At 44.9% G+C, this 15,710-nt stretch overlaps 3 protein-coding genes across 11 annotated transcripts in view; 2 read left to right on the plus strand and 1 right to left on the minus strand.

Annotated features, from left to right (window-relative positions):
- NPAS4 (neuronal PAS domain protein 4) overlaps positions 1-3,954 on the plus strand; it is a 27,741-nt gene extending 23,787 nt beyond the window's left edge. For all 6 annotated transcript variants that reach the window (XM_085852297.1, XM_085852302.1, XM_085852298.1 and 3 more), the window contains 4 exons: positions 370-479; positions 930-1,062; positions 1,208-2,301; positions 3,715-3,954. In XM_085852297.1, coding sequence (XP_085708423.1) covers positions 370-479; positions 930-1,062; positions 1,208-2,301; positions 3,715-3,761 — 1,384 coding nt within the window. In that variant the 3' untranslated portion in view covers positions 3,762-3,954. The remainder of the gene's footprint in view (positions 1-369; positions 480-929; positions 1,063-1,207; positions 2,302-3,714) is intronic.
- On the minus strand, positions 3,879-7,249 carry GEMIN7 (gem nuclear organelle associated protein 7). Of its 3 annotated transcripts, none has more exons than XM_085852303.1 (2): positions 6,925-7,249; positions 3,879-5,839 (listed from the first exon to the last, which is right to left on the minus strand). In XM_085852303.1, exons 1-2 carry the CDS (start codon positions 7,155-7,157, stop codon positions 5,116-5,118), a joined length of 957 nt encoding a protein of 318 aa, XP_085708429.1. In that variant the 5' UTR covers positions 7,158-7,249; the 3' UTR covers positions 3,879-5,115. The 3 variants fall into 3 exon arrangements, with proteins under 3 accessions (XP_085708429.1, XP_085708431.1, XP_085708430.1); XM_085852305.1 differs by lacking the exon at positions 6,925-7,249 and adding an exon at positions 5,969-6,299 and having other exon boundaries at positions 3,879-5,855; XM_085852304.1 differs by lacking the exon at positions 6,925-7,249 and adding an exon at positions 5,969-6,298.
- A 4-nt stretch (positions 7,250-7,253) lies between these two features.
- Positions 7,254-15,710, plus strand: part of MTR (5-methyltetrahydrofolate-homocysteine methyltransferase) — a 50,872-nt gene continuing 42,415 nt past the window's right edge. The window contains exons 1-7 of one of the 2 annotated variants that reach the window (XM_085852294.1): positions 7,254-7,290; positions 8,993-9,195; positions 9,314-9,403; positions 9,735-9,897; positions 13,142-13,248; positions 13,369-13,428; positions 13,640-13,734. In XM_085852294.1, the coding sequence (XP_085708420.1) occupies positions 7,269-7,290; positions 8,993-9,195; positions 9,314-9,403; positions 9,735-9,897; positions 13,142-13,248; positions 13,369-13,428; positions 13,640-13,734 (740 nt within the window). In that variant the 5' untranslated portion in view covers positions 7,254-7,268. Of the gene's footprint in view, positions 7,291-7,310; positions 8,134-8,992; positions 9,196-9,313; positions 9,404-9,734; positions 9,898-13,141; positions 13,249-13,368; positions 13,429-13,639; positions 13,735-15,710 lie in introns of those variants that run through there. The other variant, XM_085852295.1, reaches the window with a different exon arrangement.

A 15,710-nucleotide genomic window follows, 5' to 3' on the forward strand; every position in this document is an offset into this window, starting at 1 on the left:
ATAGACTTGCCAATTCTTTGTTTTCCTCCTTGGTGCATTGAGATTTATTTATTTTCTGTAATACCTTTAATCTTTTTATCATCTCACTGGTTTCTATATTTTTATATTTATTTACTCTCTCTTTCCTCCCTCTCCCTCTCTCTCTTCTCCCTCTCCTCCTTCTCTCTCTTCTCCTCTCCTTCTCTCTCTTCTCCCTCTCCTCCTCTCTCTTCTCAGTTTCTTTAACTCCTTCCTCATCCCTTACTATCCATGAACCACTTTCACCCCAGAGAATATCATACATATATTCATCAAAGGACTTTGGTCCTGATATCAGGTTCTATTAGCAATTTAATACCTGACACCTAACCCAGCTTCCTCATCCTCCAGCACATCTTTCTTTCTCAAGCTCCAACCAGAGGAACTGACCGGTTCTTCATGGTACCTGCAGGTGCACCCTGATCATCTCTCTGAGGCTCAGATACTTCACTCCACCTGCTGTAAGTCAGTGTAACACTCTAGCCGTCCAGCTAAATGCTTGCTTTGGGGCCATCTATTTATTATGTATGCATTGTCGCTGTATATGTGTGAGGTAGGGGGGGAGCAGAAGGGGTGGGTCAAAATTTATTTTACAGGCTAATATAATAATTTGACCCTCTTGTGTTATGACATCATTGGTGTTCAAAATTGAAGATAGAGATAAACTAATGTTCGGACAATGGTGGTGTTACCTGTTGAAAAGCGATTTGTTTGAAAACTTTGGTCAGATAGAGGGGCTCAGTTGCAACAACATGCTTTAAGTAACATTGAACACCATGACATCATGACATGTTTGATTTGTTGGTGGAGTTGCAAAATTATCCTTCTTTTGAAAGCATGACGTCATTATTACACACAAGATGTTTGGCTTCCTTCTTCATTCTGCTCAATTCCTCCCTTATCCTTGACAGTGAGTGGAGAGGAGGTGGTTTGTGAGGGAGTGCTAAAGCTGGTCACGGGGTCAGGACAATGGCTCTGGGTTCAGGTGACAGCAATGCGGAAGCGAAATCCAGATACTATCCAGTGTACAAACTCTATCATCAGGTGAGTTTATATTGAAACCGTTGTTGGTGCCAGACCTGGAGGTAAAAAAAAAAAACATATTTTGAAACCTTGGCATGGAGTTTTAATTTCAAAATGAAATTCTCAATTCCTTTGACCAATCGCTGTGTATCATGTTTCATGACAGTGAACAGGTGGCGAAATTCATTCTCCATCAACCCCCACTGCAGTCAAATCCCAACGCATCCTTCAGATCTCCTGGGAATCAACAGCTCACTGACACTTCATCTAACATCAATCCCGGGAATAGAGGACATCTCGCACAACGATCTTTGACTCCTGCTTCACAGTCATCTGAGGTCTCCACTCTTTCATCCTCTGTAACTCACACAAGAACAAGGCACAGTCAGTCCAATTTAAGTTCCATTAATAAACGAAGAATCTCTGTTCCTTACAAAGCCACACCAATTCAGGGATTTTGCGCATTCCCACAACTTCCTGACACCTCCGGAAATGGTGAAGCCAAGGCAGCACCTCAGCCTACGTGGGTGTGTGACGATGACGAGTCCCCATCAAATTGCAGTGGTCTCACTCAAGAGGATCCAGTGCAAACAAAAAGAGCAAGAATGGATGAGGACCTGTCTGGTTTAAGTGAAGAACTGGCAGAGCTGGTGGACCAAATATTGAGATCAGAGGAATCGTGGGCCTGGGGATCAGATTCCAATGAGGTATCCATTCCATTCAATGACAACTTTGTCATGCGTCCTTCACCGGCTGGAGTTGTGCCTTGTACACATCTCCACACCACAGCACCACCTGTTACTGGAAACATTCTCTCAGAGAAACCACCACAGAAGACGTTAAACAATTTGTCAAACCAAAGTAGCAGGACCACCTCTTCCCTGGGCCCACAGAATCCAGGTCCTTCCTTCCAAGCCACTGTTATTGAAGTTGATCCCTGGCTTAACTTTGACTCATTTGAGATGGGGAATGATTGTGTCTTCAATGCTAAATCCCCATTGTTCTACCCTGAAAGTTGGTGTGGTGGTAACGTGATAGAGTCGGACCAGCACTGTTTTGGTGTCGGTGAAAACAATTTGCAAATCACAGAGTCATCAAAAACGAATCGACTTGATGATGGATTTGGCGTCTCAATATTAAATTGGGACTTGCTGGATGAACTCGAATCCCTCCTCAGCCTGGGCATTTCCACCATTGAGCAACCTCTTCATGATTCCAGCACATTCCCTCTCACTGGTTTCCTCTACGACAGAATGCCAGGTGTGTCATTGTGAAATGGTGTAGTATTGATTGATCATCAGGTACCATGCCTTATGCAGAGCATTGGTGCTGCTGAAGCAGTTACGAGGCTGCAATCTCAGTGGGGGGAAATCAGTTCAACTCAGGAAGTTTGGGGAAGAATTAGGAATTTGTTCAGGGTGCCAGCAATAATTCGCCTACTCTTTGAGAAGGGCACCAGGGGATCTTTAACGTCCATCAACTAATGCTGGGAGACAGGATGCCCGGCTTAACGTCCATCAACTAATGCTGGGAGACAGGATGCCCGGCTTAACGTCCATTCAAGGGATGGCACAAACATTGATGAATCACCCTGACAGTGAAACACCAGGATGACGGTTTATAACTGGGTCAGGTTTCAAACCCAGGCGAGACAGCTTGGAGGTGGAATGTGCATACCTCGAGGCCATCCTGCCAGCCCATATTGATCAATACGTTCTATTTTCACAAAGTTGTGAGCATGGTGTTTGCTTCATGGTTAAGATGGCTGGTTTAAGATCTTGAGTTTGAGCCTCTGTTGTGCCATTGGGTTAACACCAGGTGGGTTGACTCAGCCTGTGTCATCTTTCCGAAGTCAGCAAAATGAGTACCAGCTTACTGGTTGCGGGGGCATTGCATCAGTGGCATAGCCACGCTTCCAGAAAATGATGCAGCCAAGCAGCATACCAATTAATTACAAACTTATGAATGTATTTCCTTGAACTCCTATTTAAAAAAAAATAAAAGATAATTATGTATAATGTCTATGCTCAGGATTGGCTTAATACTCATATATTTCTTTGGTGAAATCACCATATTACCTCACACTGGGGTTGCAGATTGTTTTGAAGCCCTTGTCATATTATTGGCTCACTGTCGCGATCCAATATCTGGCCCTCCAGCCAAATTAAGTTTTCAATTCATATTTCAGAGGCCAAAGTCCATCACATTCGGGCAGACCGATGGTCGTTATTAAACGTTTCACAAGTTGTCGGTCCGAATGACACTTATGAAGTCCTTGGTTTCAGGCTAGGGTTCCGATTCGTTTGGCCTCACAGAATTGGGGAAAAATTGTTTTAATGAAACTTTATCTTCCAAGGGTTTGATTTCAACCTCCTTCCCTTCATCACCACTGCAGTAACTAACTGTGTGCCATGATTCATTCAATTTAAACAACGATAAAGATTGTGGGGGTCGAACGCCGGCAGTGAACTCACAGGTTGAGTTCTGGCGGCTGTTCATGTATCACACTTGAAAAGTTGCAAATCGGCAGAATATTTGAAGACAGTCATGAAATGAAACATCTGGATTTAAATAAATATATCATCATAAAAGCTCGGGTCGACGAGCATTCCTTTTTTTTATATTTTATCTTCCTGTTGATAACGTGAGGTCTTTCTTGTTTCTTCATTCCAGGCAATATTTCATGCCGGCCCTTGCCTGGAGCAACCATGACCTTCTGACTGCAGCACTTTCGCTTACACACAAGTACATTGATCAAAGGAATGAGTTGAAAACCTTATATACATCGCCTCTGCTGCCAATCAACCTGCCATTTTCAAAACATTAGAACCACGAGCTCACAGAAAAGGGAAATTTATTTATTATGTACATTAGGGGAAGGGGTGGGGTGAGATTGAGACAAGAAAGAATGGAAGATAAAACAAATAGGTGGGTATGGCAGTGTTGGTGTGGTGATAGATGTCTGCTAGCCCGCACAGGTTGTAGGCTTGTATCATGTTAACGGAGGAAAAACAAGCCACAATTGGTCAAAAAAACGAAAGAAAAAGGAAATCAAGAAATAAATTGATGAGCCCTTTACAAATGCCTTTGTTGTACACGTACACAGAACAAAACCAGACAAAATGTTTTTTTTTTTTTTTTTTACGATTCAAACATCCTCTTGAATGTATACATTAATAAATAAATATTTATCAGCTTATTGTAAAGCCAAGTATTAAAGCTGTGGATTTTTTTTTCTTCTTCTTTGAAACCATTTAATTTGCAATAATCTCATATGGGAATGTTTTATATACTCGCCATGAATGTTCTCCAAAGAAGACTTTCAGGACTTCCTGTCAATGCGAGCACACGTCGGACCGGGTCGAACTGTCCCAGTGATGTACCATTCGGTTAACCAAACGTTTCTCACGATACAAGATCATCAAGGAAGTGGAATCTTGCACAGGTTTCCATTGAGATTGGAAGCAAAAATGTGAATAGAAGCAAGTCAAATTGCGGAATAAAGTAGCAATACTTCCTCTTCATTACCCCAAGTGTGCCAAACAGGAAATATTTCTCTCCTGTCCCTCTGCCATAAAAAAGGTCGTCCTTACAAAAAAACACCAACAGTGTAAGAGCAGAAGTAAAGGGAATACAGAATCATGATAACGATTGAAACGAGGCTTTTCTGAACTGAGAGTCACAGCATCAAGAGGTGCAGGTAGCCTGGTGTTGGCCCAGTGGTTAGGGTGGCGGCTTGGGATCCTGGGATCCTGAGTTCAAGTCCTGTCGGCCGCTGAATTAATACACCAGGGGGTTGACTCAGCCTGTCATCCTTCTGAGGTCAGCAAAATGAGTACCAGTTCCAGTGTGTGCACTGGTAGAGGGGCACTGCATCAGCGACACAGTTGCACTTGAAGAAATGATAGCTACCCCGGCAGAACAGCTGCCATACGACCACACACACACACACACACACACACACACACACGGTGCAGTTTCGTTCTGGGGGAAAAAAAATCCACCAGAAAGAGGGAGAACAGCGCCAGGTTGTCCGACAATAGAAGAGTGACCATGGTCACCCGCTGGTCCGGGTCAACCCGCAGCCCCCTCGGAATCGGAGAGCTGCATCTGGAACACGATGACATCACTCGTACGAAGCAGTGCCGCCGGTTGTTTTCCGAGGGGCGTGTCGAGGTCGTGAACCGCCACGCTGGTGAAGGGCACGTCGGCGCAGCTGAAGCGGGCCCGCATGCGTAACCGCTCGTACATGGTGAACTCGGCCGCACGGCCTCTCAGGGCCAACAGGCAACGCACGAAACGCTCACGCAGCATCGCACGCACCGCCTGCTCCTCTTCAACCACAGCACCCCATACTTGTGTGGACCCTGCGCAACCTGCACCCGGCCCCAATGGCCTGAACTGGGCCTTGAAGCGAGCCGAGCTGGGGTCAAACCCCTTTCGTGCTTCCGGTCCCCGTGGGAGTCGTAATATCGGCACCAGTCGGGGCAAGCTGCAGGACAGCCTGGGACGGTGAAGACCCTCGGATTGTGGGTGATAAACAAGATTTGAACCACACTCGGTCTCTGAACTACACCCACCATCTGGCACCACCACCACCTCCACCACCCTGCCCGGTTCTTGGTCCCTTCCGAGAGTGGCGTTTCGTCCGCCTTGTGGATCGTCCGTCCGCACGGCGACCCTGACAATCTCCATGCCTTCCCCTTCGTCGCCATCACAATCACCGTCACTTTCATGCGCCTCGTTCGCTTCCAGCACGCCAGCCATCCTCTTGGTTGTTACGGGGCGGGTTTTCCACCTCACACAAAAAAGGCCTTCATAGGTTAAAACACCACAACACATTAAACGTCGAAATAATCAATGAGGCGGTTAAAATCAGCAAGAAACGAGCAACAAATCCATATAACCACACGGAACGTAAACGTACAGTTCGCTGATTGGCGCGAAAACCCCAGACGGACGAGTGAGGAGGTCACGTGCGCAGCTGTTATTACCCTGACTGTGTCACGGTTAAGGTTTTTCTTCAGCTTTAGTATAAACGTACACGAACAACATTGAGGAAACTATCGCTTCATCATCGAAGTAATTTTCCCGATTTTACAATCATCGTGAGAAATGAAATGAGAGACCAGCTAGACTAAACCGACGTGGCGTCAACACACCGTCTAGTGTGGTCCGGTCAGCTGCACCGCCTCGACTCTCAAGCGATGATGAAAAAAACACCGAGTGTGAAGAAAGAAAAGATAATATGACAACGATGTAAACTGTAAATGGTGGAGCAAGAAAAATTAACAATAAGGGGAAGATGGAGAAACACACACACACACACACACACACACACACACACACACACACACACACACACACACACACACACACACACACACACACACACACACACACACACACACACACACACACACACACACACACACACACACACACACACACACACACACACACACACACACACACACACACACACACACACACACACAAGTCCAATTGATCCTGATCTCATTTTTACCTCAGAAATGGAAACGTTTTAAAGGTCATTTTTAAAATTCGGTTTTTGTTCCACCTCATAGCGGGATATTATTTGAGCGATTGGAAATGCAGAATCAACGCTGTATCTGTTTTCTTTTTAAATTTTATTCAAACATTTAAACAGTTTCCGGTCTTCTTTACATACACCGCTCGCTTTTATTACCCTTGTGTAAACGACGCGATCGGTCTGTGAGAGAGAATCATCCGAAGACTGTAAATAAAAAACAAAACAAATTAAAATATATCGGGAATTAATAAATATACCGCTGCACATGGGGATAAAATAGGCGATGAGTGATCTCAGCATTATTAAATCATATTTATTATTCAACTTACAACCAGACGGTCGTGTAATGGTTAAACTCTCTGCTGTGGCTCTGAGGGCTCGACGGTTCGAATCCTCGTTGATTTAAGGATAGCGCACCGACAAACAACCATCGGTTAGCAATACTGTACGAACATCGGCTATCCTTAGTGGGATCCACGGTGTCCTGCGTTGATTTGAGCGTTTTGCCTGATCCGTGACCGTTCGCGTCATGGAAAACACTCGAACATCTTGATAACCCCATTCCTCTTGAAGCTTTAAATGGATCGCAGCCCCCAAATTCTTTCAGCCAATGAGAACAGTTCTTTGGGGCTAAATCGTCAACATCTCAAGCCAATGAGTGAGCGAGTCGAGAATGAAGTTTGGACTCTTCGACGGTTCGTTGTCTTTCAGTTTGGCGCGGGCTGAGTGGTCGGACGGATTCCACTTCATCACGTCCACGATAAAAAAAATTGGGGTTTTTTTTTTTTGCTGTTGCCGATATTTCTTCGGGCTTTATCTCCAGTATTTATTTTCTCCACTTTATCTTAATTTCATCGTTCTTTTGTGCTTTTTTAAAATCCCCCCTCCAATTTAAACTTTTCGTCCTTTGTTTAGCCTTGCTTCTCATCTGTATCTCTTTCACGGCCTAGCCCCGCCTTCATCCCGGCCTAGCCCCGCCTTCATCCCGGCCTAGCCCCGCCTTCATCCCGTCCTAGCCCCGCCTTCATCCCGTCCTAGCCCCGCCTTCATCCCGGCCTAGCCCCGCCTTCATCCCGGCCTAGCCCCGCCTTCATCCCGGCCTAGCCCCGCCTTCATCCCGGCCTAGCCCCGCCTTCATCCCGTCCTAGCCCCGCCTTCATCCCGGCCTAGCCCCGCCTTCATCCCGGCCTAGCCCCGCCTTCATCCCGGCCTAGCCCCGCCTTCATCCCGGCCTAGCCCCGCCTTCATCCCGGCCTAGCCCCGCCTTCATCCCGGCCTAGCCCCGCCTTCATCCCGGCCTAGCCCCGCCTTCATCCTGGCCTATCCCCGCCTTGCCGCCTTCATCTCGACTTCGCCCCGCCTCTATCTCGGCTCCCACCCTTCGTCTCGGCTTCGCCCCGCCTCTATCTCGGCTTCTCCCCCCCTTCGTCGGGGCTTCACCCCGCCCTCACCCCGGTTTCATCCCAGGCTCCCGGCTTTGGCCGTCCCACCACACTTGTTCAGCGTGAAAACTTTGACGATGGGTGCACACGTCCAGGGTAAAAGTTTTGCATTCGCTGTTTGTTGATGTTGAGCTTGTTATTCTAATATATATATATATATATATATATATATATATATATATATATATATATATATATATATATATATATATATATATATATATATATACAGGGGGCTGCAAAAGTAAGTATACTGTAAGGATTATACCAGTATTATAATAGTGGTGCTTGGATTCATTTAATACTAAGATTCATTCATTAAAACTAGATTGATATGTTTGTTATTGGTATGTTATTATAGATATGCTTGTATAATAAATAAAATACGTTTTCTGCGCACGTTTTGTTTTTCATTACTGTATACCTACTTTTGCAGCCCCCTGTGTGTGTGTGTGTGTGTATATATATATATACACACACACACACACACACACACACACACACACACACACACACACACACACACACACACACACACACACACACACACACACACACACACACACACACACACACACACACACACACACATCTATTGTATTAATAGAGTAATTTGTGCATCATTTCACATCTGAACAGTTGTTTAATATATTTGCAGCTGAAGACGTATTGCACTTTTGAAGGTTCCCTCTTTCTGTTCACATGTGTCTGTGTTGTTGGGTGCTAGATGGAGGGTTTTAAGGTTAAGTGGATGAAAGTTGTGATATTGAGGGATAGGGATTAGTTGGGTTCAATGATTAATATTGTTCAGTGCTCGTATCAAGACAATTTTGACATCAACATTTGTTGAACAATCTCTTAAGAATACGGGGCTTAAAAGAAAACAGACATCGTACCACCATATACACGAATGTCCTCAAACGCGTGGGCTCCTTGTGCTGTCATCCCGCTGTAGGTGATTCTGAGGCCGCTCTGCTGGAGCTGCTACAACAACGAGTGCTCGTGCTTGATGGTGGAATGGGGACGTGTCTGCAACAATTCAAGCTCCAAGAGAGTGATTTTAAAGGCAGAGAGTTCTCTGAGCACAAATGCAACCTTCAGGGAAACAATGACCTTCTGACTCTCACCCGTCCCGATGTGGTCTGCAAGATCCACCGGGTGGGGAAAAGTGATAGAAGCCTGCCAGAAAATGGCTCAAAATGCTCCTTCCTTGAGAAAAAATACTGAACTTTCTGAGTCTGTTTATGTAATAACACTTTGTGGTCATGTGTGGCAGGATTACCTGTTGGCCGGAGCAGATATTATTGAGACGAATACGTTCAGCAGTACGAGTGTCGCACAGGCCGATTACCAGCTCTCTCACCTGGTCAGTCAATATCTCTGAGAAAGGCATTGAAATTGCTCACAAATAATAAGAATTTTTGAAACAGGAAATGGCCATTTGGCCCATCATACTCATGTTGCATCTCAAACCCAAAGCTAATAAGATGTAGAAGTGGGCAATTCACCAGACCACATAAATAAGCAGACAATTATTATAGACAAGTGTTTTTTTGTTTGTTTTTGTTGTTCCATTATTATGTTTTTTAAAAAAATAATTCTTAAATAGCTATTGTGTGGATGAAACTATCATGCAGCACTTTATGAACACCCTATCCACAATGATCTTTTCATTCATCCACAATGTGCATCCACAGGCATATCGACTGAACTTTGAAGCAGCTGGCTTGGCAAGGCGTACGGCTGATGCTGTCTGGGCTGAAACAGGCTACAGGCGCTTTGTGGCCGGGGCTATGGGACCAACCAACCGCACTCTCTCCATTTCACCGTCCGTTGAGCATCCGGACTTTCGCAACATCAGTAGGTTATCATCGTGATGGAGTTTGGGTGGGGTCACATGACAGTGTCCAGGTTATTTGAGTTGACCTAAAATGCCCATTAACTACTATCAAAAATGACTGGATTGAAGAGTTGTACCTGATTGACACAAAAGCAATTCAACGAGTTCAGAGAGGGTTTGGAACATGATTGGAAAAGTAACTGAACAACAACAACATTGATATATGGGGCACAAAATGGGTAGCTCTCATTCAAAGTGTTGTAATTTTAAATGTATTTGAGAAGGTTATCATTCTAAAATACACAATTTGGTGTCTCTGTCTGTCTGTCTTTTTGACTGAAATACATTCGGTGGTTACTTATCCAATCTCAACCAAACTTCACAGGAGGACTAAAGGTCACAAAATGGAGGTTGGAGCGATTTCATTTGCTCCCCTCCCCATGGAGGGTTTTCCGCCTTGTGCGAAATCCGTGTTAAGACAGCTAATCATGACATTTTTTTCTAAGGCCGCTTCTAATAACAAAAGTAATAACATTCATGATAACAGCATAATATTAATGTTTTTACAAAACAATATTAACACTAATAATATCCCCTCTCCCCAAGTGGTTTTTCCTCCTTGGACAAACGCCGTGTTGGCGTGTATAAAAATGTTTTTCGTGGGCCGCCCCTACCGGAAGTAAAGAAAATATAAACCACAAACATGTACGATTACCTTTTTAAACAATCACTACTGCTTTTTAACACCAAACTGAAAGGGAGGAAACACGACGTTCTTGAGGTATTGTCGTAGTTCGGAGGGTTAGGCTCGACCTGGACGGATGTCCAAACAGTTAACCCTTTTTGGAGATTAATGGCGCATGCGGGGATGGAGGGGTGGCAAAGGGGCAGAGTTACGTGGGCTCGACTCGAAGCCCACACAAACAGGCTACTCGAATGAAATTAAATTAAATGGATAATTTAATTACAGTAATCAAATCTATCTATAATTCCAGCAATCTCTGTGTGTGTGTGTGTGTGTGTGTGTGTGTGTGTGTGTGTGTGTGTGTGTGTGTGTGTGTGTGTGTGTGTGTGTGTGTGTGTGTGTGTGTGTGTGTGACCGCTGTTTCTCGACAACCACTGGTCCGATCTAATTGAAACTTGCCAGGTATATTGCTGGGGACCTGAGGATGTGCCTTTTCAAGGTTTGATATTAATCGGACAAGTGCTTCCCAAGTTATGGCCATTTATTTACCAAACCAATGGCAAGACACGTTGTTGCGTGGGCGTGGACGATGGGGAAGGGAAGCACAGCCACGTTACCCATTACGGGTTACAACGTACGGGCTTCCGGAGAGTGATGACTTCGTGTATTCTAATAATTTCTCGATTTTTTTAATGCGCATTTATAGATAAACACAATGGCCCAAGTTATGATCGTTTTCATATTAGACGGTGTATAAATTTCGGGAACATCAGAGTGCTGGTATGCTCCGAACCAGGAAGTAAATTTTTCCTCTCTCTTCTCTTTTTGTTTTTCCTTGCCACGACATTGCGAAAAGGTAAAATACGTTGGCGCTGATTGAATAATTGGGTATTATAAATAAATTGCGAATAATATCGAACTTCCAGGTCACGCACGTACGGGCACGTGAGAGCGAAGAAATGGCCTGTGTGGTTTATTTATTTATTTTTTATTATTATTATAATTATTATTATTATTTTTTTTTACGGGCACGTACTAGTTTGTACAATGACAAAAAATTCAAATGATAATAATGAAAGAAAAACGTGAGGTAATCTACAGTCTAAATTCCTATTTCAGGTGTCCCGCACTCAGAGACACACACACACAGACAATGGGTCACATCAAAAAAAGAAATCCCTTTTTGTTCCTTCACTGAGCTAAGTCTAGGCGATCTTTTTGCTGAGGATGTGTGCTTGGACAGCGTCGTCGCTGTATGGGTAACCGTGCCTCAAAAAATGGCGCCAAGCCGCTCTCTCACAGTGGGAAACGTACATCAGATAATTTGTGAGGCAATATTCCATGTCAGGGCTCCCAAACCGCGGTTAAACCGCGGTAGCTTCTTCATCGACCACGCTTTCCGATCCTGCTCTCTGCAGAATGGTGCCGCTCCCTTCGGTGATATACACGAGGCTTCAAGGTCCAGCCAAGACTCAATGGCCAGCGTCTTGCTCAGCATGCAGCCAATTTGCATCAGTACGAATATGAGAATCACGCAGCTATTTCGTCATGCTAAGGGGAGAACGAAGCGAGATCCTCAATCCCAGCCATGTTCCTCTCACTGCCACACTCTGCTCTCACCCACGTGCCCTCTCACCCACGTGCCCTCTCACTCACGTGTCCTCTGACACGCTCCTCTTCCTCCTACTCACATCACGCCCATCAATCATCAGCCTCGGGGTGTGACTTCGCCCACTGTCACCCTTGGAGGAGGTGGGGTTTCTTGCCTGCATGGTCATGCAGCTTGGCTGTAATGGTGGTTGTGGATATAAAAATGCGACTCCTTCATGGCCGGCTTGTAAATGCAGAAACGTAGGAATAGGTAGGAATGCAGAAACGTAGGAATTGCATTCTGTGGTAAATTAGCCTTAATCCCGATCTAATAAACACCGCACCACCCCACGTGTGGTGACGAGTAACGCTTAAGCTCACAGTTTCCCTACTTTATTACATTGAGGTGTCTCCTACATGTCCACGGGCCAAGCAACTCTGAAATTCTTCCATCTACCCCACAAACATAACAGAATTATATGTTTATCACGCCTCCGACAGACTAATGGACCCGAGCCTAGATCTACTATAATCTATATAATTCAGAGAGGATAATAGCATGACCCTGCCACTCTTGTCGGGAGTGGGTATACTAGTCACTTAAATTGCTTGTCTTTATGTTCCTCCATCCTCCCCACCATTCTCTCTCTGGGTGTCTTGGATCATGAAGGAGTTTGTAAAAATATTATATGTAGGACAACGATATTAAGAGATATCAGTGTACTCTTACATGAATCCAAGGATAATTAGTAGATATGTGATTTGAACTATGGATCAGCATCATGAGCGAAGTGCTCAGACAGGAACTCCAAACAAGCCAAGCCATTTTAACGAAGCATGTTTTTTTTTCTTCCAGCTATTCCATACCTTTTTAGATGTTTAATTATCCCTCTTATATGATGATAAATGAGAACGACGATTTGTCTCTCATATCTCTTGTACAATTGATTATTTATTGACCAGTTACACGATCTTGCTTTGTTTGACAGCATTTGATGACCTTGTTGCTGCCTATTCGGAGCAGGCACAAGGCTTGCTGGATGGAGGAGTTGATATCCTGCTGGTGGAGACTGTGTTTGATACAGCCAATGCCAAGGTGGGACGATTAACGCATTTTAAGGCATTCATTAAAGCTGGAGAGGACAGATGGGTAAACCAATGCAGAGGACAAGCCCCATGACTACCTTGAGATGATGTGGTGTTTGTGTATTTTTAGGCTGCATTGTTTGCTCTGCAAGTTCTTTTCCAGCATCAGTGCAAGCCAAGACCGATATTTGTAAGACTTTGAACACCACAACACCCTGAATGTTGATAAATCAATTTCTATTTTCAAAAAATTATATGTTTAAATTTTTTTTTGATGTTCAGTACCATGGAAAAGGGTTCTTTGCATATTTTCTTCATTCCATAATCATATTACTTTATCCTTCATAAATTTATATCATAAGAAACATCAAAATGAATTGATGTGCATACTTGTCCAACAGGTATCCGGGACAATTGTTGACAAAAGTGGGCGCACACTGTCAGGACAGACTTCGGAGGCATTTGTCATCAGCATTTCCCATGCGAAACCACTCTGGTGAATACTTTTACTGTTGGATGGTTTTCCTTTACTCAAGTCAAGACTCATAGAAGATCATTACCTCGCACACGTGAAGTGAAAAGCGGGGTGAAGCAATTGGTTAATTTCTGTCCTTCTGTCTACAGCCGTCAGTTTATGATCAAGGAAAAACTTGATTTCAATTTAGTGTTATAGTTTGAACATGAACCTGCAGTTTACCATACTTTGGCTCTGAATTTGGCCCGATCGGACATGCACGGAGAGGAGGAATGAGATAATTATTTTTCCTCTGTCTGGTAGTCAAACAAAATTGAAAATCATTCCAAATAGGAAACTTACTGTTTTTAAGGATGTTATAAAGACACAATCAACAGGCACGAATAACTAATGTAATGTGTGAGACATGGTGGTGTAAAAGATGCTGCATCAACGGCGGTAAATTTCCGGAATTGTTTTTCTACAACCTTTAAAATCTTTATTTTATTTCAATTCCCTTCAGGTCTTCAAGACAGCTGTTCACCGCCATCTTAATAGCCAAATTTCAATATACCTAAGTACCCATGTCGTGAAATTACCGGGGAGGTCACACTCTTGACGGACCTTGGGCGGAACGGGCCGTTTACCGAGCCCGAACCGAGTGTAAACCGAGCAGGGATTACCAAGGTCCGTTGGTCCAAATGAACAATTACGGCACGACGACCTCCCGAATTCCCAATACGCACCGTGCTAAACCAATGAAAGAAAGTGACAGACAATGAGCTGGTACATTGAACAATCGGGGTTTATTTATAATGGGGCAGGAGAGCACAAAAAGAGCAGAGTTAAACCGACTATCAAGAAGGAATGCAAGTAATGTATAAGGCACTTAAACAATTGCTACTTATAGACTGGGCCCACAGACACACATGCACACACCCAAAAGATATGGTGGCCGCGGCCTTTATTTGGCCCTTCAGCTCGGGAGGGAAGGCGAGCTGAGGGCAAGAGTCTGCACTTGCACCTGTCCGCCTCGTGCGGTTTGGTCGACTCGGCTCGGTGGAACTCGAACCCACCGCCTCAACGCAGCACCAGGGACGAGGGATAGAGCGACGGACGCCAGCCAGCAAGAATGCGGACGAGGCGACAGGCGATCAAGGCCGAAAAAGCTTCAACGGATCAGACGACACCAGGCGAGGCAGACCCAGACAGAATCATCGCCCTGACCGTTCTTCGTTTCTCTCGTGAGGTGGGAGGGATTTCTTCCCTGGCCAGTCGCCTCCTGATTGGACGGTTGCGTCGTGCGATTCGCTGGCCGTCCCTCATTGGACAGGCCCACGGTAGGCGGGGAAACTCCCACCCTTTTGGGTGGAGTCCCGATCTGAGGCGATGAGCCTCCTGATTGGACGAAGGGCATGCCCTTGCCCCCGTGGGCGGTCGGCTCTGAGGAGATGAGCCTCCTGATTGGACGAAGGGTGCGCCCTTGCCCTCGTGAGCAGAGTCGGCTCTGGAGCAAGGGGCCCACCCACGTCCGCAGCCAGAAACGTGCGTTATGGCATCGGTGGAGCGAGGCGACGGTGCCGTTGTTGTTGTTGTTGTTGTTGTTGTTGTTGTTGTAAAAAAAAAACCCTGACTAAAAAATAAACCCGCAGTGCACACATTAAATTCCCATTAGACATAAGGGACGGGACCCTAACTATAAACACATACTTATCGAAATAACTGAACTGCGGGGGTTGCTGACTGTCTGTGTGCAAAAGGCTTTCAAATCCGTAACAATACTTCAACATTGTAGAACGCAAATTGCCTTTTTAGCACTTTTTTTGCTGCTCATAGACTCCCCCCCCCCATGCACTTGTTTCTCAAGACACGGTGGGGTAATGTGTTCTATGAACGCTCCAGTTTCTACTAAGTTTTTAATTTGTAAAATAGTAATTTGAAAATGAAACTGAGAAACCAAGTAAACGAGGATGATACGCACCGATAGTGGCGAGTGGCGTGCACTTGCGGCTCTTTGC

This window comes from Eptatretus burgeri, chromosome 13, assembly GCF_056783735.1.
Source record: "Eptatretus burgeri isolate ZD-2024b chromosome 13, Ebu_testis_v1, whole genome shotgun sequence".
Lineage (NCBI taxonomy): Eukaryota > Metazoa > Chordata > Myxini > Myxiniformes > Myxinidae > Eptatretus > Eptatretus burgeri.

Bases quoted from the DNA above. Each gene is read 5' to 3' on its own strand.
- GEMIN7 (XM_085852303.1), bottom strand. From the start codon at position 7,157: ATGGGGTTATCAAGATGTTCGAGTGTTTTCCATGACGCGAACGGTCAC. The intron at 5,840-6,924 runs GTAAGTTGAATA...TTTTTGTGTGAG, and splicing joins CATTACACGACCGTCTGGTT to GTGGAAAACCCGCCCCGTAA.